The sequence below is a fragment of the Macaca thibetana genome, chromosome 4 (genome assembly GCF_024542745.1).
Source record: "Macaca thibetana thibetana isolate TM-01 chromosome 4, ASM2454274v1, whole genome shotgun sequence".
NCBI lineage: Eukaryota > Metazoa > Chordata > Mammalia > Primates > Cercopithecidae > Macaca > Macaca thibetana.
This window is the reverse complement of record NC_065581.1, coordinates 86,084,041-86,109,878: the sequence shown is the minus strand read 5'-3', so window position 1 is coordinate 86,109,878 and position 25,838 is coordinate 86,084,041. Positions and strand designations below refer to the sequence as shown.

The window sequence follows — 25,838 nt, the reverse complement described above, 5'->3', positions numbered from 1 at the left end:
CCGTGCGTCCAGGCTGGCGCCGCGCTGCGCCCCCTCTGCGCCGGCCTCTGCGGCTGCGCGCTGGCGGGGCTGAGGCCGAGGGGTGGGGGTCGCGCCGGGGGCCGGCGGAGCTCCTGTGGCGGCAGCGGCGGTAGCGGGAGACTGAGCGAGACTAGCGGCCGCTGGCACACCCGGAGGGAACGGAGGAAGCGGTCATGTCTCGCTACACGAGGCCCCCCAACACCTCCCTGTTCATCAGGAACGTCGCGGATGCCACCAGGTGAACGGCCGCGGCTGCAGGTTGGGGGCTCGGAGGAGGGGCGGGGTAACGGCCGCGCCGCGGAGCCCGGCCGAGGCCCGGCGGGGCTGCGCGGAGCCTCCCCGCGGGCCTAGGCTGCGCTGCCGGCGGAGGCGCCTCCCCGGGGGAGGTGTGAGCCCGCGGACTATTCCGCGGCCTGGGCGGGACTCGCGCCTCCGCCCTCTCGGCCAGCTTTCAGCCCCGGCGCCGCGCACATCCCTTGCCGGGCCCGCGCCGCTTTCCGCGCCTCAGCGCGGCAGCCGGCGGGCCGTGGGGCACGGGGCACTCCTCTCCGGAGCCCAGATCTCTCCCCGCCTCGAGTCGGGAGGGTTTGCGCTCCAGCGAGTGCCCGCGTTTCAGCCCCTTTGTCGCCGTGCCCTGATAAAACCGCGCGTCCAACCCTCCTAGATGAAGAGGAATTGGAGCTGGTGAGAACGTACTGTACCATAATGCGTACTCGGGCCTTACAGTTTCTTTCCCCCGGTTGTGGTCTACTTACAGACGGTGCTGCTTGCATTTTATTCACACAATTTTATTCTGCACACAAAAAATAACTTCAATGAATGAGATCGGTGCGTTTTTCTTTTAAAGTTCTGAGTCTAGTATTAACACCCTTTTTAATGGCTTGAGGGTAGACTCACCTGGTTGATCCTGATGCCCTACCCCTCTTTTGAGAATTCTGTCTACAGAGTGTCTGAACACATATTAAGGAATGACTTCTTCATATAGCACTTCCTTCCTTAATGGAGCTGGAGAAATTGGGGGCAGGGGAGAGGGAACTGTGTTAATAGACATTTTCATTTCACTGGGCTTACTTCATTTACTTCCCCCAACCTTTATACCTATGCAGTACTGTTTTATTGTATATAAGGGAGAGCGGAAGCTAAGCGTTGTAGTGATTTACCTGGGACTGACTAGACAGGTACAGATATATGGAGCTCTTGACTCCATACTCATCTGAGATAAGTATTATAATTTACCTTTGAGAAGTAAATAAATGTTACGTATTTTTTATTTTTTAGTTATTTATTTTATTTTATTTTATTTTAGACTAAGTCTCGCTCTTGTCCCCCAGGCTGGAGTGCAATGGCCCGATCTTGGTTCGCTGCAACCTCTGCCTCCTGGGTTCAAGCGATTCTCCTGCCTCAGCCTCCCAAGTAGATGGGATTACAGGCATATGCCACCACACACGGCTAATTTTTGTATTTTTAGTAGTGACGAGGTTCCGTCATGTTGGCCAGTCTGGTCTCCAACTCCTGACCTCAAGTGATCCGCACAGCTCGGCCTCCCAAAGCGCTGAGATTACAGGCGTGAGCCACCGTGCCCGGCCAAGTATTTTTTATTTGATCACCCCAAGTACACGTATCACAACTATATGCTGTGATTAATATATCTTAGTTAACATCTAAAAGGTGCCTTGTTTACATTTCTTCTCTCAGCCTGTTTATCAATATATTACATAGAAAACACGAACAAAATTCATGATTTGGGCAGAATTTAAAAACTTCGCAGTTGAACAGACAACTTGAAAACGGAATAAGCATCAAGCCTTTTCAGGGTGTCTGTAGAAAAATCAAAGGTTTCCAATTCTAATGGTTCACAGGGGCCAGCCAGGGTAATATAAACGAGTGAGGCTGCCAGGTTATAAGGCACAGTAGGATGGTGTGGACTATCAAATAGAAATAGAATAGCAAATAGAAAAGGAAATATGCCATCTAAAAGGAGCAGCATCTGCCTCTGGGCTCCAGCTGACAGCTGCCATGTAGACATCTGGACTTACTGTTAACATATCTTCCTAGTTTTAAAGAGAAATCAGAAATCTGGATTTTGTATGTGTAAACTCAGTCTTTAGATGTTAGCATTAAGTTGAATCATATGAAAATCCCATTCGTGGCCGCGTGCGGTGGCCCACGCCTGTAATCCCAGCACTTTGGGAGGCTGAGGCGGGGGGATCATGAGGTCAGGAGACGGAAACCATCCTGGTTAGCACGGTGAAACCCTGTCTGTACTAAAAATACAAAACATTAGCCAGGCGTGGTGGCGGGCGCCTGTATTACCAGCTGCTTGGAAGGCTGAGGCAGGAGAAGTGTGAACCGGGGAGGTGGAGCTTGCAGTGAGCCGAGATTGCGCCGCTGCACTCCAGCCTGGGAGACAGAGTGAGGACTCCGTCTCAAAAAAAAAAAAAAGAAAGAAAATCCCATTTGTAGATTTGAAAGCTGTAAAATATAAGGCTGGGCGCGATGGCTCACACCTGTAATCCCAGCACTTTAGGAGACTGAGGTGGGCGAATCACTTGAAGCCAGGGGTTCGAGACCAGCCTGGCCTACCTGGTGAAACCTCGTCTCTACTAAAATACAAAAATTAGCCAGGCATGGTGGCTGGCATCTGTAATCCCAGCTACTCAGGAGACTGAGGCACGAGAATTGCTTGAACGCCAGAGGTGGAGGTTGGCAGTGAGCCAAGATCAGGCCACTGCACTCCAGCCAGAGCAACAGAGTGAGACTCTGTCTCAAAAAATAAATAAAGCTGTAAAATATAGCCTGGTGTATGACACCTGTAATCCCAATTACTGGGAAAGCTGAGGTTAGAGGATCACTTGAGCCTGGGAGGTCAAGGTTACAGTGAACTATGATCACACCACTGCACTCCAGCCTGGGGCAGGGAGACCTTTAGAAAGTTTAAAAAAATAAAAGCTGTGGCCGGGCACGGTGGCTCACACTGTAATCCCAGCACTTTGGGAGGTTGAGGTGGGTGGATCACGAGGTTAGGGGTTCAAGACCAGTCTGGCCAACATGGTAAAACCCCGTCTCTACTAAAGATACAAAAAATTCGCTGAGCGTGGTGGTGCACGCCTGCAATCCCAGCTACTCGGGAGACTGAGGCTCTACTAAAGATACAAAAAATTCGCTGAGCGTGGTGGTGCACACCTACAATCCCAGCTACTGGAGGCTGAGGCAGGAGAATCGCTTGAACCTGGGAGGTGGAGGTTGCAGTGAGCCGAGATCGTACCATTGCACTCCAGCCTGGGTAAGACTCTGTCTCAAAAACTAAAAATAAAAAATAAAAGCAGTAAAATATTGGCAATTTCATGTTTATACACATGGTTTTAAATGTTTAAACGTTGTGTAGGCCAAATAAAACACATCTGCAGGTGACACCTGATCTCTGATCTATGTACTTCATTCACCAATGAGTGATTGAGACTGATAGTTGAGATTTACAGATTTCCTTTTCCATTTTTTCACTTTTTTTTTTTTTTTTTAGCTCTACCACTGGCATACAATCAAAATCTACAAGATTATATTGCATGAATGAAATAATCTCTAACATTTGTTGAATACTCACTGTGTACTAGGTGCCATACTAAAAACCTTACATATATTAAATTTTCGCAGTAACCCTATAATGTACGGTGTTTTTTTTGTTTTGTTTTGTTTTGTTTTGAGACAGAGTTTTGCTCTGTCAGCCAGGCTGGAGTGCAGTGGCACAGTCTCAGCTCACTGCAACCTCCACCTCCTGGGCTCAAGCAATTCTCCTGCCTTAGCCTCCCGAGTAGCCAGGATTATAGACGTGTGTCACCATGCCTGGCTAATTTTTGTATTTTTAGTAGAGACGGGATTTCATCATGTTGGCCAGGCTTGTCTCGAACTCTTGACGTCAGATAATCTGCCCACCTCGGCCTCCCATAGCGCTGGGATTACAGGCGTGAACCACTGTGCCTGGCCATATGTTCTTTATTAACCCCATTTTACAGATGAAAAACCAACGTTTAGGTTAAGTATTTTGCCTAAGATCGAATAGCAGGTGAGTGATGATATGAAGTTAGAATCATCACATGTAATCATTAACTTTTTAGTACAAAGTGGTATACAGTATAAGTTAGCAATGTGACATGTAAACACGTTTTAAATTAGCTTTAAAGGTAGGGCACAGTGGCTCATGCCTGTAATCCCAGCACTTTTGGAGGCTGAGGCAGGTGGATCACTTAAGCTCAGGAATTTGAAACCAGCCAGGGAAACATGGCAAAACCCTGTCTCACCAAAAAATTAAAAAATTAGCCAGGTGTGGTAGTGCGCACATGTTGTCAAACTACTTGAGAGGCTGACATAGGAGGATCGCCTGAGCCCAGGTGGTCAAGGCTGCAGTGAGTCAAGATTGCACTACTGCACTCCAGGGGTGAGAGTGAGACTCTGTCTCAAAAATAATTAAATAAATAGCCTTTAACATTTAGTATGCTTATAAACAGAATCTTTGGGGCCTGGCACAGTGGCTCACATCTATAATCCCAGCACTTTGGGAGGCCGAGGCGCGTGGATCACTTGAGGTCAGGAGTTCGAGATGAGCCTGGCTAACATAGTGAAACGCCATCTCTACTAATAATAGAAAAAATTGGGCCAGGCGTGGTGGCTCACACCTGTAATCCCAGCACTTTGGGAGGCCAAGGTGGGCAGATCACTAGGTCAGGAGTTCGAGACCAGCCTGGCCAATATGGTGAAACCCTGTGTCTACTAAAAATACAAAAATTAGCTGGGCGTGGTGGCAGTTGCCTGTAGTCCCGGCTACTAGGGAGGCTGAGGCAGAAGAATCGCTTGAACCTGGGAGGCAGAGGTTGCAGTGAGCCAATACTGGCCAGTGCACTCCAGCCTGGGTGACAAAGTGAAATTGTGTCTCAAAAAAAAAAAAAAAAATCACTGGGATAAAATGTTAAATAAGGCCGGGCGCGGTGGCTCAAGCCTGTAATCCCAGCACTTTGGGAGGCCGAGACGGGCGGATCACGAGGTCAGGAGATCGAGACCATCCTGGTTAACACGGTGAAACCCCGTCTCTACTAAAAAATACAAAAAACTAGCCGGCCGAGGTGGCGGACGCCTGTAGTCCCAGCTACTCGGGAGGCGGAGGCAGGAGAATGGCGTGAACCCGGGAGGCGGAGCTTGCAGTGAGCTGAGATCCGGCCACTGCACTCCAGCCTGGGTGACAGCGCGAGACTCCGTCTCAAAAAAAAAAAAAAAAAAAAAAAAAAAAAAAATCACTGGGATAAAATGTTAAATAAAACATATGTAAAATTATATACACAGCATGATTTCAATTACAGTCATGCATCAGTTAAGGACAGAGACAGGTTTTGACAAATCCATTTGGTGATACTGTTGTTGTACAAACCCAAACCTACTACATAGTAAAGCCAGCTACACACCTAGGCTATGTGGTAAGGCCTGTTGCTTCTAGGCTACATACCTGTATAGCATGTTACAATACTGAATACTGTAGGCAATTGTAAGACATTTACCTACATGTATCTAAACATAGAAAAGACACTAAAAATATGGTGTACGAGATTTTTTAAAAGGTACACCTGTCTAGGACAGCTTTGTTATTATGGGGCCACTATGATATATATGGTTCATCATTGACTGAAACATTGTTATGTGGTGCATAACTATATTAAAAAATGAAAAAAGGAAAAACTATATATGGAAAATGAGACTAGGGCTAGGCTCAGTGGCTTATGCTTGTAATCCCAGTGCTTTGGGAGGCCAAGGCAGGAGGATCCCTTCAGGACAGGAGTTCAAGGCCAGCCTGGGCAACATAGCAAGACCTCATCTCTACAAAAAAAAAAGTTAGCCGGGCATGGTGATGTGTGCCTGTAGTCCTAGGTACTGGAGTTCAAGGTTGGAGCAAGCTATGATTGCACCACTGCACTGCAGCCTGGGCAACAGAGTAAGACCCTGTCTCTAAAAAAAAAGAAAGAAAGAAAAGAAAATGAGACTAGAAAGAAATTCATTTGGACAGTAGGACTTAATTTTCCTCTTTTTTCAAATATTTTTCAAATTTTATTTACTAGGAATGTTTTAAAACAAAATCAATTTTTAGAAAATTAAAAGCAGAAGACACTAAAAGGCTTTGTGAATTAGTGTAAAATTTGACAGAAATGAAATTGAACACAAGAACTGAAGAAATTTTAAAAATAAGTTTTAGGCTGGGAGAGGTGGCTCATGCCTGTAATTCCAGGACTTTTAGGAGGCCGAGGTGGGCGGTTCACCTGAGGATCCCAGGCAGGCTGAGTCACGAGAATCTCTTGAACCGGGGAAGAGGAGGTTGCAATGAGCCAAGATCACGCCCTTGCACTCCAGCCTGGGCAACAGAGTGAGACTCGGTATCAAAATACATAAGTTTTAAAATTTGTGTTGTGTTTCTTTTCACTGGTGAAACAAGATGTGGCTTAGGAAAAATAATATCTTTGCTTTTGTAGTGTATAAAGGAATAATTTTTTAATGTCAAATATAGTGTATTAATGGAACTCCAGTCTAGGTGACAGAGTGAGATCTGAGACCCTGTCTCCAAAAACAAAAACAAAAAAAACAGAAAGTGTGAGCAAACTAGGAATAGAAGAGAACTTCTTAACATAATGAATGTCATCTATAGAAAACATGGCTAACATCATACTTGATGAAAGACAATGCTTTCCTTGTAGAATCAGGAACAAGAAAAGAATGCCACTCTTACAACCTCCAACATTTTATTGCAGGTCCTAACCAGTGCAACAAGGCAAGAAAAAGATATAAAATACAAAAATTGGAAAGATATAAGTAACCATTCTTAGGTGACATATTTGTTTACATAGAAAATACTAGGGAATGAACAAAAAAACTGCTAGAACTAGTAAGTTTAGTAAGTTATGAGGATATAAGGTAAATTTACAAAACCTTTATTTCTGTATATTAACAGCAAACAATTGAAAACAATGACAATTTAAAAATTGCATTGACCATAGCATCAAAAGGCATACTTAGGAAAACAGTTAACAAAAAACATGCAGAACGCTGTGCACCAAAAACTACAACATATTTTCAAGAGGAATTTTAAAAGCCAACATAACAAAATCCCATCTCTACTAATAATAGAATGAACTGGGTGTGGTGGCACATGCCTGTAATCCCAGCTACTTGGGAGGTTGAGGCTGCAGTGAGCCGAGATTGCGCCACAGCACTCCAGCCTGGGTGACAAAGCAAGACTCCATCTCCAAAAAAAAAAAAAGACAAAACAGGTCTCACCCTGTCTCCCAGACTGGAGTGCAGTGGCATGATCATAGCTCACTGCAGTCTCAAACTCCTGAGCTCAGGTCATCCTTCTTCCTCAGCCTCCTGAGTAGCTGGGATTATAGCCACCACGCCCAGCTAATTTTTTTAAATTTTTTTGTAGAGATGGGGTCTCACTATGTTGCTCAGGCTGATCTTGAACGCCTGTGCTCAAGCAGTTCTCCCACCTTGGCCTCCCAAACTGCTGGTATTGCAGGTGTCAGCCGCCATGCCTGGGCAACAGTGGGAATTCTAGCACATGTTTTTGGAAATGTAAGTTGGTTGGGCCACTCTGAAGAACATGTAGTGAAGCTGAGATAGGCATACCCTCCAGCCTACCAATTTCTCTGCTAGTGATACTGAAACAGGAGAATAGGGTCTGGAGGCAGGAAACCTAAGGCTGATTCACACTGACTTCCTAGAACGGAATCAAAAGGAGAACTCCACCTCTCTACACCCAAGTAACAAAAGGATCAGAGGCTACTCCCTTTGCATTGTATTACAGATAAAAAATGGAAAGTACCTCTGACTGGTCCCCTCCTGCAACCAATCAGACTGGTCCCAGGCCAAGTCTTCATGTGTAACTTTGTAGCTTTGCTTCAGCCTCTGATTGGTCGCCTCCCTCCACCAGACTGGTGGTGGGCCAAGTCTTCATTTACATAGGGTGTAACCAAGTAACCAATGGAAAACCTTAGAGGGTATTTAAACCCTAGAAAGTTCTATAACTGATGCACTTGAGCCGCTTGCTTGAGCCTGCTCCCACTCTGTGGAGTATCTTTTCATTTCAGTATATCTGGCTTTCATTGCTTCATTTTTTCATTGCTTTGTGCATTTTGTCCAATTCTTCATTAAAAATGCCAAGAACCTGGAGGACTCATAGTCAAGACCCTCCATTGGTAACAGAAGGATGTAATATTTCTTTAAAAAATACTAAAAATCATGGCAAGTATGTCAAATACTGAGAAAATAATTTTTTTTTTTTTTTTTGAGACAGAGTCTTGCTCTGTCACCCAGGCTGGAGTGCAGTGACGCAATCTCAGCTCACTGCAAGCTCCGCCTCCCGCGTTCACGCCTTTCTCCTGCCTCAGCCTCCCGAGTAGCTGGGACTACAGGTGCCCACCACCACGCCCGGCTAATTTTTTGTATTCTTAGTAGAGACGGTGTTTCACCGTGTTAGCCAGGATGTTCTCGGTCTCCTGACCCGCCCGCCTCGGCCTCCTAAAGTGCTGGGATTACAGGCGTGAGGCAGCTGGCCCGGCCAGAAAATAAATCTTGTTGGTAGATACATCGGTGTTTATTATTCTCTGTACTTTTTTGAATGTTGAAGTAGATCATACCAAAAGTACAAAAATAAATGAAAACAAAACAACAGCTAACAGGTGAGGGAGTGGAGACAGTGAATGGGAATTGGCTCTTTTGAAAAGACCTGTTCCATCCAACTCCCATCACCCTTGGCTTCCAGGACTCCAGACCTCTTTGGCACACAGTGCTCCAGCCTCCTCCTTTATATTATCTGTGGTCCGTTTCCTCTTAGCCACTACATTTGGTTGATGGGATTTGTTGTCTTAGAAGACCTTCATTTGAATCCTAGCTCTGCTACTGGCTGTGTAGATCGCTGGGCAAGGTAACTTCTCTCACCTTCAGTCTCCTTAACTCTTAAATGGTAACAGTAATGTATTCTTTATTCATTGATAGGCAAATGTGTATTGAGTACCTACCAGCAGCTACATTAGGTACAGAGATACGCTGGTGAAGACACCTACTTTAGCAGTGATTCTCAACCTTCAGTCTCAGAATTGCCTATGAAATCCTGAAAAAATAAAACATAACTGGGCCTCACTAAGGAAAATACTAATTAGGTCCAGAGTTAATGCATCAGGTTGGAGTGCCTATGTCTGTAACATCCCTTCACAGATGATTACAGGACTCAGGAGAGGTCGAGACCCTTTATACCACTCCATGGTCAGTGGGAGCAGGAATTGTGTTTTTCTTGTTTCTCATATTCCTAGAGCCTGGCACATAGTAGACGCTCAATAAGTATTTGCTGAATTCTGAATAAGTGAAAGAAAAAGACGTTGTCCCTGTCCTCAAAAACTAATAGTAAAAACAAACATGTTCTATTAGTATTAAATGAAATAAAAGTATGTCATAATATTGACTGAGCTACTGGCATATAGCAGATGCTTAGTCAATTTTTGTTGAGTCTTATATGTAATAATTTCTAAATCCCCATCTCTAGCCTTAATCACTGGCTTCTAATAATTATATTAATACACACTAATTAATATAATGCATATAATCACAATTTTCTGTTGCTTATAGAACTCTTATCGATGTTCTACCATCACCTCAAATTTTGCATTTCTAAACCTGAAAGTTGCTTTTGCCTCTTTTCTTCCTCTTTGATCTAGCTCTCTTCTAGTTTTTGTCACTGACACCATCTTTTTTCCGTTTGTCCAAGTTCAAAGCTTCTTAGTCATCTTTGAATCTTTATTTCTCCCGAGCCACATTGTATGATCATAGCTTGATGCTGAATCCCTATGATAGCACCATGAAGCAGTAGGGTGTAGTGGTTAAGATGCACCAGTGTGAGACTGAAAATTTGATTTCTAGCTCTGTCACTTGCTGGCTCAGTGACCTTAGAAGGGTTAATCTGTCTGTGTCACCTGTAATCTGCCTGTATCACCTGTAAATAACCTGAAATCTGTCTGTATCACCCGTAATTTGTCTATATCATCTGTAAATAACCACAGGGAAGTTGTAAGAATTAAGTGGTTGTAAGGTGAACAGTGGCTAATATATAAATGCACTGTAACTGTTAGCTATTATTGCTAAATATTTTGTCTCTTCAGTTAAATTGTAGCTCCATGAAGATGAATATCATGCTATTTAATTTTTTTTGGTATCCCTTCTGAAGTTCCTAATCACACTAGAAGGCATATAGCAGGCTCGAAATACCTATCAAATTTGGGAATACAGTAGTTACTTTGTTTTATGTTTAATATTAAAACATCCATTTTTCTTTAAACCCTGATAAATAATTTTAGGACTTCTTTAGAATCTAATGCTTGCTATCTGAAAACAAGATTAACATAAACATGAAATTAAAGTGAGGCAAAATGAATGTGTTCTTAGTGCAACAATTACTTATTAGATCTTATAATAACTTTCAGAGGTGGATATCCTGGGTCAGTGTTTCTGGAAATTAAGTGTAACAACCACCTAGAGTGCTTGTAAAGATACAGATTTCCAGCCTCTAATCCAGACTTCCTGAATCAGAACCTCTAAGAGAGGTGTGAGAATCTGGGGAGGTTTTTTGGTGTTTTCTTTTTTTTTTTTTTTTTAAAGACAGGGTCTCACTGCCACCCAGGATGGATGGAGTGCAGTGGTGTGATCTTGGCTCACTGCAGCTTCAACCTCCTCACGCTCAGGTGATTCTCCCACCTCAGCCTCCCGAGTAGCTGGGACTACAGGCACATGCTACCACACCTGGCTGATTTTTGTATTTTTTTGTAGAGATAGGATTTCACCATGTTGCCCAGGCTGGTCTTGAACTCCTGGGTTCAAGTGATCCACATACCTTGGTCCCCCAAAGTGCTGGGATTACAGGTGTGAGCCACTTCGCCTGGCCTGATAATTTTTTTTTCCTTTTTTTCCCTTTCTTTCAAAACCTGCATGATTCTTACAAAAAACAATTTTAGATAATGCTGGTCTAGATGATGTTCTTTCTTTTGAAGGTTTCAAGAGGATTTCTGTAGGCAAAATATTTTAATCCAGCTATTCATATTTCTTTGCCTTATTTCTAAAACACTTCAGGCCTGAGGACTTGCGCCGTGAGTTTGGTCGATATGGCCCTATAGTAGACGTTTACATTCCACTTGACTTCTACACTCGCCGCCCAAGAGGATTTGCTTATGTTCAATATCCTTTATTGTGTGCATGTGAAATACTGTATATGCGTGCTTATACGTATATGTATTCAGTAGCATATGTTACGAGATTAATATTGCCTAATTAAATGTGTTTATTTCTTTATCTCAGAAGATCTAAAGCAGTCCACAGTAGCTGGCAAGCACCCCCCAGTTTGAACCAACTTGTTAGCTAGAATCCAAGCATAAACCCAGCAGGCGAGACAAAAGGCACCTAAAGTTCAAGCATCAAGGAGTAAAGAGGGAGGGTGGACACAGATATAAAGACCTGGAAGAGGGGAAGTCTTTATCAAGCAAAAGACAAAGCCAACACCAGGTTGAGACTTCGGCTTTCCTACATTTACTCAGAGTTCCAGAGTCAAAGCCAAGTCTGATTTTGTTGGTTCTGCGTCTCTTGTAAAGTCCATCTTGCAAGCCTTAAAGAGTAAAGGTCAAGGTTCAAGATCAAGTGACATTGAGGTAATTGCCAGTCTCGTTTTATATTGCGTATCTTGAGCTTTTTCTGTTTGTTATTTTTTTAATTAAACCAGTGAACAACCTCCTAAAAAAAGTGATTTATTTTTATATAGCTAATTTCCATTATAGCTAGATTTAATATTATATAATTCATATACATAAGGAAGTTCAGTGGGATATTACAAACCAGTATATGTAATTCCAGATATTTACAGATTGTTCTTATGTTTCTTTTATATTTATATCCCAAGTAGTAAAAACATAAATGTTTGGCCGGGTGCGGTGGCTCACACCTGTAATCCCAGCATTTGGGGAGGCTGAGGTGGGTGGATCCCCTCAGGTCAGGAGTTTGAGACCAGCCTGACCAACATGGCGAAACCCCGTCTCTATTAAAAATACAAAAATTAGCAGGGTGTGGTGGTGGGCACCTGCAATCCCAGCTACTTGGGAGGCTGAGGCAGGAGAATCTCTTGAACCTGAGAGGCAGAGGTTGCAGTGAGCTGAGATCACACCATTGCACTCCAGCCTGGGTGATGAGGGAAACTCCATCTCAAAAAACAAAAACAAAATAAATGTTTGAAGTGGTAGGTTCAAGAGTAGATACCATTTTGAAAGGACTAAATCAGTTTTTTGTTTTAACTCACTTGTATATGTGCAATTTTGTTTATAAGTAATGTCTCTTAAATGTCGAATTTAAAAGCCTTTTAATGAAAGAGTAATTTTAATTTCAGAATAAAGGCTTCTTCATGCTGATATTCAGTGAAAAACCTGATGGATCCTTTATCTGAAAGAAGGGAGTGAGTCCTAAACAGTTTGTAATTTTATAATGCTAGCCAAATTTGGACTTTTTTTTTTTGGTTTTCTTGTTTTCAAATTATACATGCATACTGCAGCCACACTATTGTAGACACTAAAAGTACAGTTACATGTTTGTTTTGTTCTTTTTATTTTTAGACTCACTCCTCTAAATCATAATGGGTCATTTGTTTTCATGAGAAAAAGTGAAAGTTTTTTTTTTCTGATTATTCATATTATATTGAAGATGTGAGCTTAATAACTTGAACTTGATTTTCATATTAATTTCATTTCATATGTAAATAATACTTTTAAAATATGTTTACTTGATATCTCATGTTCAAAGTGTCCTTAACAGCTAGTCATATTTGAAGATGTTCGAGATGCTGAAGACGCTCTTTATAACCTCAATAGAAAGTGGGTATGTGGCCGTCAAATTGAAATACAGTTTGCACAAGGTGATCGCAAAAGTAAGTGTGACTGAATGCCAGATTTTATTTATTCAGCAGAATGAGTTTCAGTGATGACTCATTTTCTAATTTAAAATTCTTTCAGTAAATGATTACTAGTTGAGTGTTTGTTACTGTGGTGTTTAGGTAACAAATTATGTCATAAGTCTTGTTCTTTATGTTCCAGCACCAGGCCAAATGAAATCAAAAGAACGTCATCCTTGTTCTCCAAGTGATCACAGGAGATCAAGAAGCCCCAGCCAAAGAAGAACTCGAAGTAGAAGTTCTTCATGGGGAAGAAATAGGAGGCGGTCAGACAGCCTTAAAGAGTGAGTACAAAATACAAGAGGACCAAAAACTTCATTTTCTACTTTTTCTAGGAAATATATATAAATATATATGTTTTTTGATAGGGTCTTACTGTTTCCCAGGCCGGAGTGCAGTGGTGCGCGATCATGGCCCACTATAGCCTTGACCTCTCAGACTCAAGCAATTTTCTTTATGTTCCAGCACCCCAAGTAGCAGGTACTACCTGCTGTGGTGCAGGTGTGCACCACCACACCGGGCTAATTTTTTTATTTTTTGTAGAGATCGCAGGTCTCGCTATGTTGCCCAGGCTGGTCTTAAATTCCTTGGCTCAAGTAATCCTCCCACCTCAGCCTCCCAAAATGCTAGGATTACAGGTATGAGCCGCTGTTCCCAGCCTGGAAAATATTTTAAAGTTTTTATAAACAGTCCAGCTGAGTCATTTTGCTTAATGTATGAACATAATCAATTTTTGTTAAAAGATAACACTCTTCTCTATTTATCATATATTGTTATTTAACTTGGGTTTATGGGATTAATTCTTATGTTAAAGTTACAGACTTAACTTTATCTTTTTACATGAGAAAATAATATATAGTGAGCAGAAAACAAAAAGTAAAAAAAAATACATACTCAGCCGGGTGCGGTGGCTCACACTTGTGATCCCAGCACTTTGGGAGGGTGAGGCAGGCAGATCACGAAGTCAGGAGTTCAAGACCAAACCGAACAACATGATGAAACCCTGTCTCTACTAAAAATACAAAAATTAGCTGGGTGTGGTAGCCACACGCCTATAACCCCAGCTACTCAGGAGGCTGAGGCAGGAGAATCTTTTGAACCTGGGAGGCGGAGGTTGCAGTGAGTCGAGATCACACCACTGCACTCCAGCCTGAGCAACAGAGCGAGACTCTGTCTCAAAAAAAAAAAAACAAGGTGATAAGTTTTAGATAAATAAAATTTTCCTAAATGTGCCCAACAGTTTGTTATCTTTAACTTTAAAAATGTTTAAATGTAGAAGAAATAGAATAAAACGTACAGGTGCAGTATTCTCAGCACTTTGGGAGGCTGAGGTGAGAGCATCACTTGAGGCCAGGAGTTTGAGACTAGCCTGGCCAACATGGTGAGACCCCATCTCTACAAAAAAAAAAAAAGAAATATAATAAAATCGCTTGTGAAAGGTGGTTGACTAAAGTTAATGTAAATCAATGTACTTATAAAAGATAAGTTATCAAGAATAAATTCCAAGTATTGAAGAAGACATATTAAATAGTAATTTTGGGGGAGGGGAAAAGATATTTTGAAGAAGACATATTAAATAGTAATTTGGGGGGAGGGGAAAAGGTATTTGCAAGTTATTTATTTTGCTAGCCAGTTTATCACAACAGAAATTAATTATATGAACCAGGCATGGTGGCTCATGCCTGAATCCCAGCACTTTGGGAGGCCAAGACAGGTGTATTACTTGAGGTCAGGAGTTCAAGACCATCCTGAGCAATATGTTGAAATCCTCTCTCTACTAAAAATTCAGCGTCGGCACAGTGGCTCATGCCTGTAATCCCAGCACTTTGGGAGGCCACGGCAGGCAGATCACCTGAGGTCAGGAGTTCGAGACTAGTCTGGCCAACATGGCAAAACCCTGTGTATACTAAAAATACAAAACTTAGCTAGGTGTGGTGGCACACGCCTGTAATCCCAGCTACTTGGGAGGGTGAGGCAGGAGAATTGCTTGAACCTGGGAGGCGGAGGTTTCAGTGAGCTGAGATTGCTCCACTGCTCTCCAGCCTGGGTGACAAAGCAAGACTCTGTCTCAAAAAAAAAATAAAAAATAAATAATTTAAATTGATTTTTCTAAATGCATTACAGCCTTAGTGAACCAGTTTTTTTCTCTTGCTCGATTTAAATAAGGTGAATATTCACATCATTTTCTGCCTTCTAGTAGAAGTAAAGTATAATACTTGACTGTCTCAAGTCATTATGGAGTATCAGGGATAGAAGGACCACATCTTTCAGGACAATGCTATTCTGCTTTGTACTTGTTATAAGACCATTGCTTAACCTCCCTGACCCCAGTTTTTCTCTCTTTAAAAATTGTATTATGGCCAGGTGCAGTGGCTCACACCTGTGATCCCAGCACTCTGGGAGGCCAGGGTAAGATCAGTCCAGGAATTCAAGAGACCAGCCTGGGCAACATAATGAGACCCCCATGTCTACAAAACAAACTAAAAAAAATTAGCTGGGTGTGGTGGCACACACCTGTTCCAGCTACTGGGAGGGAGGGAGAGAGAGGGTGGACTGAGGTGTGAGGACTCCTTGAGCCCAGTAGGTCAAGGCTGCAGTGAGCCATGATTGCATCACCACACTCCAACCTGGGCAAGAGAGGAAGACTGTGTCTCACAATAAATGAATGAATGAATGAATGAATGAATGAATGAATGAATGAATGAATGTAAAAAAAAGGTATTCCATAAATCTTTGTTAACTTTATATCAAGGAATGTGTATGTTAGAACTCTAAATGTTCCTAACAATGTTAAAATTGCTCCTCAACTCCCTTTTCTTTAGTCCAAATATATTATAGCATCCTTCTTTTACTATGTTAGGATTTTTTTTCAAGGACATTTTCTTCATTTTGCTTCCTACAGCTGTCTACAAAATGAATGAAATTTAATTTCTAAAAGACTGTGAATTTATTCCAGAATATATTCTACATCAGTATATTTTCAGTATAAATATATAATAAAAAATTCAAGAGAGGCCAGGTGCAGTGGCTCATGCCTGTCATCGCAGCACTTTGGGAGGCTGAGGCAGGTGGATCACTTGAGGTCAGACAAGCCTGGCCAACATGGCGAAACCCCGTCTCTGCGAAAAGTACAAAAATTGGCCAGGTATGGTGGCATGTGCCTGTAATCCCAGCTACTTGGGAGGTTGAGGCAGGAGAATCGCTTGAACCCGGGAGACAGAGGTTGCAGTGAGCCATGCTTGCCCCACTGCACTCCAGCTTGAGTGACAGAGCAAGGCTCTGTCTCAGAAACAAACAAAACAAAAAATTAAAGAGGCTCTGCATGGTGTTATCATTTTCCAAAGAAAGCTTTTTAAATTTCTTCATCTAGTTCAATGTTACTATCTAGTATCATTTTTCTTCAGTCTAAAAAATATTTAGTATTTCTTTTTTTCCTCTTTCAGCTCACCAGGAAGTACCAGGGCAGTGAATATTTAGTATTTCTTGTAGTATGCATCTGCTGATAGTGAATTCTCTCAGCTTTTGTCTGAAAACATCTTTAATACTCGTTTGTGAGAAATATTTTTGTTGAGGATCAAATTCTATATTGGCAGTGATTTTATTTTTCTCTTTAAAAATGTCATTCCATTGTTTTTCTGATATCCATAGTCAGTTGTCAGTCTTATGATTGCTCCTTTGAAGGTAATTTGTCTTTCATTCTCTGGCAAGGTTTTCAGATTTTTTTTTTTTTTTTTTTTTTTTTGAGACAGTGTCAGTCTGTCACCGGGGCTGGAGTGCAGTGGCACAATCTTGCCTCACTGCAACCTCCGCCTCCCAGATTCAAGCGATTCTCCTGCCTCAGCCTCCCACTACCACACCCAGCTAATTTTTATATTTTTAGTAGAGGCGGAGCTTCTGCATGTTGGCCAGACTGGTCTGGAACTCCTGACCTCAGGTGATCCGCCCGCCTCAGTCTCCCAAAGTGCTGGGATTACAGGCATGAGCCACTGTACCCCGCCAGTTTTCAGATTTTTCTTTGACTTTGGTTTTCATCAGTTTCACTGTGATGTGCCTAGTGTAGTTTTCTTTGTCTACGTGGGTTTATTGAGCTTTTTGAAATTGTGAGTTAATGCTTTTTGTTAGTTTTGTAAAATTCTATGCCATTATCTCTTCAAATATTGCTTCTACCTTACTCAGTCTTTCCTCTTGCCTGTGTGACTGTATGCTATACATCTGTTGTGTTCTTCTATGGATTTCTTAAAATTCCTTTTGTTGCATTGTATTTCAGTAGGATGTTTTTCTAATGATATTTTAGTTAACTATTTCTTTTCTTTTCTTTTCTTTTCTTTTCTTTTCTTTTCTTTGACTTGGAGGTTTTCTCTTGTTGCCCAGGTTGGAGTGCAATGGTGCGATCTCGGCTCACTGCAACTTCTGCCTCCCAGGTTCAAGTGATTCTCCTGCCTCAGCCTCCCAAGTAGCTGGGATTACAGGCATGCGCCACCACAGCCAGCTAATTTTTGTATTTTTAGTAGAGATGGGGTTTCACCGTGTTAGTCAGGCTGCTCTTGAACTCCTGACCTCAGGTGATCCACTTGCCTTGGCCTCCCAAAGTGGGATTACAGGCGTGAGCCACTGAACCCAGCCTAGTTCATTATTTCTTCTGCTATATCCAATCCGGATTGCTGTTAAGACCATCTAATGACATTTTAATTTCAGATATCATATATTTTTAGTTTTAAATGTCTATTTATTTCTTTTTATAGATTCTAGTTTTCCACTGAAACTATCTTTTTATCTGTTTTGTCTTTTCCTCTTATTTTCTTGAACATATTATTCATAGTAATTTTTTAAATTCCTGTTTGATGATGCCAATATCCAAATCACTTTGGGAATGATTCTTTTGCCTTTCATTTTCCTTAGTTTTTAGTTATTCTTGCCTGTTTTTTTTTTACATGCCTCATAATTTTTTAAAATAGCATGTTGGACATGGACAAAAAATTGTAGAGGCTCTGCATGACATTATCATTCTCCAAAGACAGTTGTTTTTTTTCTAGCAGGCAGAGTACTGGCGGATCACTTTGATCTTAAGGCTTGGTTTTGGGCGTTGTTAAAGCTGCTCGTTTTGGCTTTGTATTTATTCCTAGGGCATGGTCCTTGCCTCTAGAATGTAGCCCTTCTGGGTTGTTGCCTAATGTTCCTCATTGACCTTTTGGGAGTTTGGACTCTAATCTCTCTCCCCATCACCAAGTGTCTGAAAAAAATTTCAGCTCATTTCTTGAATTTCTGAATTCCAGTTTTTTGCTGGCCCCTTGGAATCTCTTCCCATACACACACAACTTAGAAGATGGCCAGTGATTTAAGGAGAATTTGTAGGCAAATTTTAGAGGTACTTTTTGATCTCTAATTCACTCATCTCTAGAGTTTTTGCCTCTCATGTCCCACCCATTTTGGTAGCCCTGAATTCTAACTTTTCTCTCTTCAGCTTAGTCAAAAAGCCATTTTCTGGTTGGGCTCAACTCCTGCATGCTGTCATTTGAAAAATGGTTTTATTTATTTATGTATGTATGTATTTATTTATGAGACGGAGTCTTGCTCTGTCACCCAGGCTGGAGTGCAGTGGTGCGATCTCGGCTCACTGCAACCTCCGCCTCCTGGGTTCTGCCATTCTCCTGCTTCAGCATCCCGAGTAGCTGGGACAACAGGTGCCCGCCACCATGCCCGGCTAATGAAAAATTGTCTTAGTAATAAGAGCCAAGGCTTGTAATCCCTCAGGTTCTTCCTGCTTGTATTGATTATCCTCCAGTGCCTTTGAACACTGTTTTATAAGTGTTGTGTAGCTTTTCAATATAGCTGTTTTCGGCCAGGCGTGGTGGCTCACACCTGTAATCCTAGCACTTTAGCAGGCCGAGGCAGGGGGATCACCTGAGGTCAGGAGTTTGAGACCAGCCTGACCCCCATCTCTACTAAAAATACAAAATTAGCTGGGCGTGGTGGCACATGCCTGTAATCCCAGCTACTCCAGAGGCTGAGAGAGAATTGCTCAAACCTGGGAGGCGGAGGTTGTGGTGAGCTGCGATCGTGCCATTGCACTCTAGCCTGGGCAACAAAAGTGAAACTCCGTCTCAAAAAAATATATATATGTGTATATATATATATGGCTGTTTTATACGGGAAGATTAGTCTAATACAAGCTGTTTTGTCATGGCAGGACCCAAAAGTCCTGCATCTAGATTTTTATTTTTATAAGCATTATTCGAACTGTAAGTAATTGATTTTTTAATCTTTTTTTCTTCAGATTTTTGTACCTCTTAAGAGCTGTATAACCCAGACTAAATATGCAGTACATTCTTCAGAACTGATCCCTATAATATACGTCTAGCAAAGTAAAAATTTTTGGCTATGTATTCTAGTATAACAAATATTACAAACTTGTTACTTATGTTTGAACCAAAAGCATGCATAATAAAATGAGAAATTTTTTAGCTTATCTAGTAAAAATATAACTAATGTTATGTAAAGTATGTAAGTTCCTCAAAGTGTTCTTTCCTGATCTCTTATTTTGTGTGAAATATATGCTCTAACATTATGGATGTTTGCAGGTCTCGACACAGGCGATTTTCTTATAGCCAGTCTAAATCTCGTTCCAAATCATTACCAAGGCGGTCTACCTCAGCAAGGCAGTCAAGAACTCCAAGAAGGAATTTTGGCTCTAGAGGACGGTCAAGGTCCAAGTCCTTACAAAAAAGGTCCAAGTCAATAGGAAAATCACAGTCAAGTTCACCTCAAAAGCAGACTAGCTCAGGAACAAAATCAAGATCACATGGAAGACATTCTGACTCAATAGCAAGATCCCCGTGTAAATCTCCCAAAGGGTATACCAATTCTGAAACTAAAGTACAAACAGCAAAGCATTCTCATTTTCGGTCACATTCCAGATCTCGAAGTTACCGTCATAAAAACAGTTGGTGAACAGCAACAGAAAGAGCACCATGCAGTCTTTAATATAAGTTATTAAACTCTCATTATGTTAAATAAAAATTCTTTAAGGCATACAGAAAATGCGAGTTGATATTACTTTGGGCATATGGAAGAAATAAAATCTCTAGCTTTGGATTAATAAAAATTTGGTCTCCATTTAAAGGGCCTACACTACAAATTATGATTTGTCTAATGTCACCATTTTATGGACCATTTTTTATTTACATTGTGGCAGAAGGGTACTTTTCAAGGGAAATGAGTAAACTGGAACTAATTTTTAAACTTCTACTTGGATAGAATTGATTAGTACTATTAATAATACCTTTTACACAAATATTTTTGACTTTAAAGCACTTTCATGTAAAAAGTAACTATGACTGTATAATTGCATAGAGCAGACTTAAGCTGTTTGACACCTATGTCTCTTTTGTGTCTTCTGTTTAAACTTGGGCCAATTCCTGGTGGATATTAGTTCATATTACAAAATTCTGACGTTCCAAAAAGTAGAATTTATATAGAGATCAAACATTCAAAAGATATATTCTCTCCTAAGCTCAAAGGTTACAATTTTATTGGGTAGAACAGTATAGGTAAGTTGACATGAAATTGCATCCTGTACCATGTCCACATTAGTAATATCAAAACTTTTGAGAAATACTGGATTTTGAATGGTTTGAGACTAATTCTTTAAAAATTAGGCTGAGCAACACTCACAATCCAAAAATATTCATTTTAAGCCTTACACATTTGAAGAGTGGTACATTTTGTATAAAATCATATTTCATACCATTATTTCCACATACCTACTTTTCATCTGCTGCTTAATTTTTTTTTTAGAGTTCTTGCTCAACTTTAAATGATATAGAATAAGTCTTACTATTTTTGAAAGAGTGTTTAGTACCTTGTATTAAGAAACTTGGCCAAGTGTGGTGGTTCACTCCTGTAATCCCAGCACTTTGGGAGGTTGAGGCGGGCGGACTGCTTGAGGCCAGGAGTTTGAGACCAGCCTGGGCAACATGGTGAAACCCTGTCTCTAAAACTTAAAAAAAAGAAGAAGAAACTCAAGACTACATCTTCAAAAAACAATTTCGTATTATTTGAATTTTACATTATACTGCCCTTCATTTCTGACAGCCAAATAACTTTGTTGATATTTATTGCTTTTGTAGTTGTTATAACTAATAATTTCTTTGAAAATGTGTTGTAGTTTATGTTTTTCAAAGGATTTTGGTAGTATTTGTGATAGAATGATTTTGCATATGATTATTATAGGGGATATATTTATAGAACTCTACTTGTATACTTTGCGACTTATGAAAACTTAAAAGTTCTCAACATGTATAGTTAGTATTTCTATCCAGAGTATTTAAGAAAAAAATCTGTCTTATATTTTTAGTATATAGGAGCCAGTGTTGCTTCTATTTGTTTTGAATACAAATTCCATTTTTCTTTGCTTATTAGATCCCATATGTAAGAAACAACTTTACACAATAATTTGTATGCTGGTAATATTTGGACAAGTGCCATAAATTAATGTATATTTTACTTTCTGAATAGATTTTCTCTAATCATAGCAAAATTTATTTCAAAACCACAACTCTTTGAAGTATTCAGCTATAATAAAATTTAGTTATAAAATTATGTGGCACTACTGAATATCTAAAGGATAATCTGAAGAATGAGTAAGACAAATATTGATAGTAATTTTTAGTATTTTCAAAATGTTTGGGATCATACACTTAAATGAAATCATTTTAAAAACTAGGGGCTGGGCACAGTGGCTCACACCAGTAATCCTAGTACTTTGGGAGGCCAAGGCAGGAGAATTGTTTGAGCCCAGGAGTTTGAGACCAGCCTGGACAACATAGCAAGACCCCTTTATCTATAAAAATAATAACTAGGTACTATTGTGAAAAATAACTAGGGATTGATTACAGTGTCTTTACTGTGTATTCACAAATTGATTTCTATATTCCCGAACATATTTAATCCTTTGATTTACCTCTGACTAGGTTTGTCATTGTAATCCCTAGGCTGCTTAGGAGGATACCATTTGGTTTGATTAAAAAGCTGGAATGATAACAGCTCAAACTCTTGAGCATTTAGTACATGCTTGGCACTGTTCTGTATGTTTTAAGTTATTCACTCATGTATTTAACCATCAACACTCTCATAAGGTAAATATCCTGCAGTTACTTTTGCACCAACCTAATACCACTGCAGACAAGGAAACAGATGCAGAGAGGCTAAGTTACACACAGCCATAAACTTCGGATCAGTAGAGTGACTGGGCTTCGAAGTCCTCTTCCTGACTGCCGTTCCCGTGTCTTTTGCAAAGAGAAGTCTTTGACAGGTATATGCTTTATTAAGATCATGCTTAGAAAGAAATGAGAGAACAGAATTAGAAAAAGAAATGACTGTAGGCTTCGATGAAAATTACTTTTGTGACTAAGTGAAAATTGTTTGGCTAGGTATCTTGGAAAATTGTCTTCTGGGAATATCTATATTCTAGGGTTCACTTTTGTCTTAGAATTGTTTCTTGGCCCATTTACGAGAGATACTTTGTTTATGAATAAATGTTTTAATTTTAGACATCTGTGATCAGTTCTTTTAAAGTGACTATACTTATTTAAGTACTTCCCAAGTTCAGTGCAGGGGTACTACCTACCATTTATTCAGGATCATAGAGGATAAGTTAGGGTTATAGAAAATAAAGACTGCCATGAGAGCTGCTTGCTTGCTTTTTCCCAGGAATAATGAACAAATAATTTCTGTATAGCAGCTGACATTTTTCGGTGTTAACAGATAAAAGGGGAATTTGCTGAAATTTTTTTTGGAGCCTCGGATTTAATTTTATGCCACTGGGCTAATTTATTTTTAAATGTAAATTAATTCCAGTACTTTATTTGTAAAGTTTACTTGAGATCTAACTATTCTAAGACACGCTGTTGCATTACAAATAAGAATTGCTGCTTTTATTTTGATCCCATTGCCAGAGGCAAAATTAGTCAAAATTTAAAGGTATGTAGAAATACTTTTGTAATCCTTCTAAACTACATTAAATTTCTGGCTGACCATGGTGGCTCACACCTGCAATCTCAGCACTTTGGGAGGCTGAGGTGGGCAGATCAACATGGTGAAAGCACGTCTCTACTAAAAAATACCAAAAAAAATTAGCCGGGCATGGTGGCGCATGCTACTCAGGAGGCTGAGGCACGAGAATCTCTTGTACCTGGGAGGTGGAGGTTGCAGAGAGCCGAGATAGTGCCACTGTACTGAAGCCTGGGCTACAAAGTAAGACTCTCAAAAAAAATAATTTATTAGATTTAAAAACTAAATTTGTTTTCCAAAGACAAAGAGAGTAGTAGAATATGTAGGGTACTTGTATAGATAGATACATGCTACTTAATGCAGTACAGTCTGGTGCAGGTGATCTTAACGTGGCATAATAGACCCAGAGCTTCAAGTCTAGGCCGTGTAAAGTGAAATGCCAAACTACCGTGTGTGCATGTCTCAAAAGAAAGGTGATGTAGTTTTATACAATTTTGAAACAAGTCCATGACTCCCAAGGGTGTAAGGACCAATGATTCAGTGAGACATTTACAGATTTTGAAGTCAGAATTCAGTGTGAATTCTATGCACATTTACTAGCTATGCAACCTTGGACAAGTTACCTCACATCTGTGAGCCTCAATTTCTTACCTGTAAAATGTGGATATATTTGCCCCATTGCGTTGTTAGGGTTAAAAAAAAAGATGCTTAGCAGAATGCCAAGTACCTGATAAGCATTCAAATATCAATTTCTTCTTTCATTTTTTTTATTTAAATATTTAGAAAACATTTGCTAGTACTAAATGTGAATTATGCACCTTAGCATTTAAATCACTCCCTGGATGAAAATAGGGTATTGAGGATACCCTAGGTATATGTTTGGTTCACATAATTCAAAACACCATAACCTACATCTGTTTATAAGCTAGTAAATAGGTTACAAATTAAAATCAAGAATATCTAGGCTGGGCGCGGTGGCTGATGCCTGTAATCCCAGCACTTTGGGAGGCTGTCGGGGAGGGCAGGGGGATAATTTGAGGCCAGGGGTTTGAGACCAGCCTGGCCAACATAGTGAAACCCCGTTTCTACTTAAAATACAAAAATTAGCCGGGTGTGGTGGCACACCCTGTAATCGCAGCTACTCAGGAGGCTGAGGCGGGAGAATTGCTTGAACCCGGGAGACAGAGGTTGCAGTGAGCCGAGATCGCACCACTGCACTCCAACCTGGGTGTCTCAAAGAAGAAAAAAGTCCGGGTGTAGTGACTGATGCCTGTAATCCCAGCACTTTGGAAGGCTGAGGCGAGCAGATCACTTGAGGTCAGGAGTTCGAGACCAGCATGGCCAACATGGTGAAACTCTGTCTCTACTAAAATTACAAAAATTAGCCAGGCATGGTGGCGGGCACTTGTAATCCCAGACACTCAGGAGACTGAGGCAGGAGAGTCACTGGCACCTGGGAGGGAGAGGCTGCAGTGAGCCAAGGTCACTCAACTGCACTCCAGCCTAGGCAACAGAGCAAGACACTGTCTCAAAAAAAAAAAAAAAAAAATCTTACTGTGTGTCAGGTTTCAGGTTCTTTCAGAATGTTGGTAGATGAAAGGGTCATTCTCTTCACATGAGAGACTGCCTAGCCAGTAATTAATATTTAGTCCTATAACTACATTGCTTGCATGTTAATTACTGTTTAGTTTTGTGTGTGCTAAAGCTTGTGTAGGGTGAGTAGTTCCTCAGAAAATGTATAATTGAAGCAAGAAGCAAAATTACTACTTCTCTAGGAGTAAAATTCTATTAACCAAATGCATAAGTACTACATGCTTTTTAGAAATTGCTTCATAGAGGTAGATGGAGGGACACGATCCAGAATTCTTAGTATTTGCTTGTGACCACCTGTTTTGTTTTTACAGAAGTGTAGCTTATAAGACTGCTCACCTGTTATCTAAAGAAACAACTATGGCCAGGCACGGTGGTTCAGGCCTGTAATCCTAGCACTTTGGGAGGCTGAGGTGGGAGGATCACTTGAACTCAGGAGTTTGAGACCAGCCTGGGCAACACAGTGAGACCTCATCTCTATTAAATAAATAAATAAATAAAACTACATTCCAGTTTTCTTAGCTTACTCCTAATAGTATGGATTTTTTAAAAAATGCTGTTAAATTGACTTTAATGTCAACAAAAATCTCAATATAAAATAACCTTCCAAGCCCCAACTGATAGCCTGTTTCTTTTAATAGTAAGAAAACATTAATGGACTTTTGTGGGTTGGGGGAATAACACTTGTGAGGCAGTATCAGATTTATAGTAACAATTTTACTGTTAAATATCTTTTCAGAATTGACATAAGCTGTTAACTTGTCAGACTCTTCTGAGCAATGTTACATTTTTAAAATAAGAAGGGGCCAGGCATGGTGGCTCACACCTGTAATCCCAGCACTTTGAGAGGTTGAGGCTACAGGATGACTTGCGCCCAGGAGTTCACGACTAGCCTGGGCAACATGTTAAGACCCTGTCTCTGCAACAAATTTTTTTTTTTTTTTTTTTTTTTTTTTTTGGGACGGAGTCTCACTCTGTCCCCCAGGCTGGAGTGCAGTGGCGCGATCTCAGCTCACTGCAACCTCCACCTCCCGGGTTCACGCCATCCTCCTGCCTTGGCCTCCCGAGTAGCCGGGACTACAGGCGCCCGCCACCACGCCCGGCTAGTTTTTTTGTATTTTCAGTAGAGATGGGGTTTCACTGTGTTAGCCAGGATGGTCTTGATCTCCTGACCTCGTGATCTGCCCGCCTCAGCCTCCCAAAGTGCTGGGAT

The 25,838-nt window shown here is 40.9% G+C and overlaps 1 protein-coding gene and 1 long non-coding RNA gene across 3 annotated transcripts; one reads left to right on the top strand and one right to left on the bottom strand.

Moving 5' to 3' along the window:
- Positions 1-45: 45 nt before the first annotated feature.
- On the top strand, positions 46-22,574 carry SRSF12 (serine and arginine rich splicing factor 12). 2 transcript variants are annotated; one of them, XM_050789543.1, is made up of 5 exons: positions 46-259; positions 11,170-11,276; positions 12,902-13,003; positions 13,170-13,311; positions 19,606-22,574. In XM_050789543.1, the coding sequence occupies exons 1-5, from the start codon at positions 195-197 to the stop codon at positions 19,973-19,975; spliced, it is 786 nt and encodes a 261-aa protein (XP_050645500.1). In that variant the 5' UTR covers positions 46-194; the 3' UTR covers positions 19,976-22,574. The 2 variants fall into 2 exon arrangements, with proteins under 2 accessions (XP_050645500.1, XP_050645501.1); XM_050789544.1 differs by lacking the exons at positions 46-259; positions 11,170-11,276 and adding an exon at positions 11,395-11,741 and having other exon boundaries at positions 12,880-13,003.
- On the bottom strand, positions 6,261-20,954 carry LOC126953844 (uncharacterized). Its single transcript, XR_007725375.1, has 2 exons — positions 20,886-20,954; positions 6,261-9,163 (listed from the first exon to the last, which is right to left on the bottom strand). It is a non-coding gene; the product is annotated as an uncharacterized LOC126953844 (long non-coding RNA).
- Positions 22,575-25,838: the final 3,264 nt, after the last annotated feature.

Coding starts and splice junctions, on each gene's coding strand:
- SRSF12 (XM_050789543.1), top strand. CDS start 195: ATGTCTCGCTACACGAGGCCCCCCAACACCTCCCTGTTCATCAGGAAC. Junction 11,277..12,901: donor AGGATTTGCTTATGTTCAAT/ATCCTTTATTGT, acceptor AGCTAGTCATAT/TTGAAGATGTTCGAGATGCT. Junction 13,312..19,605: donor CGGTCAGACAGCCTTAAAGA/GTGAGTACAAAA, acceptor GGATGTTTGCAG/GTCTCGACACAGGCGATTTT.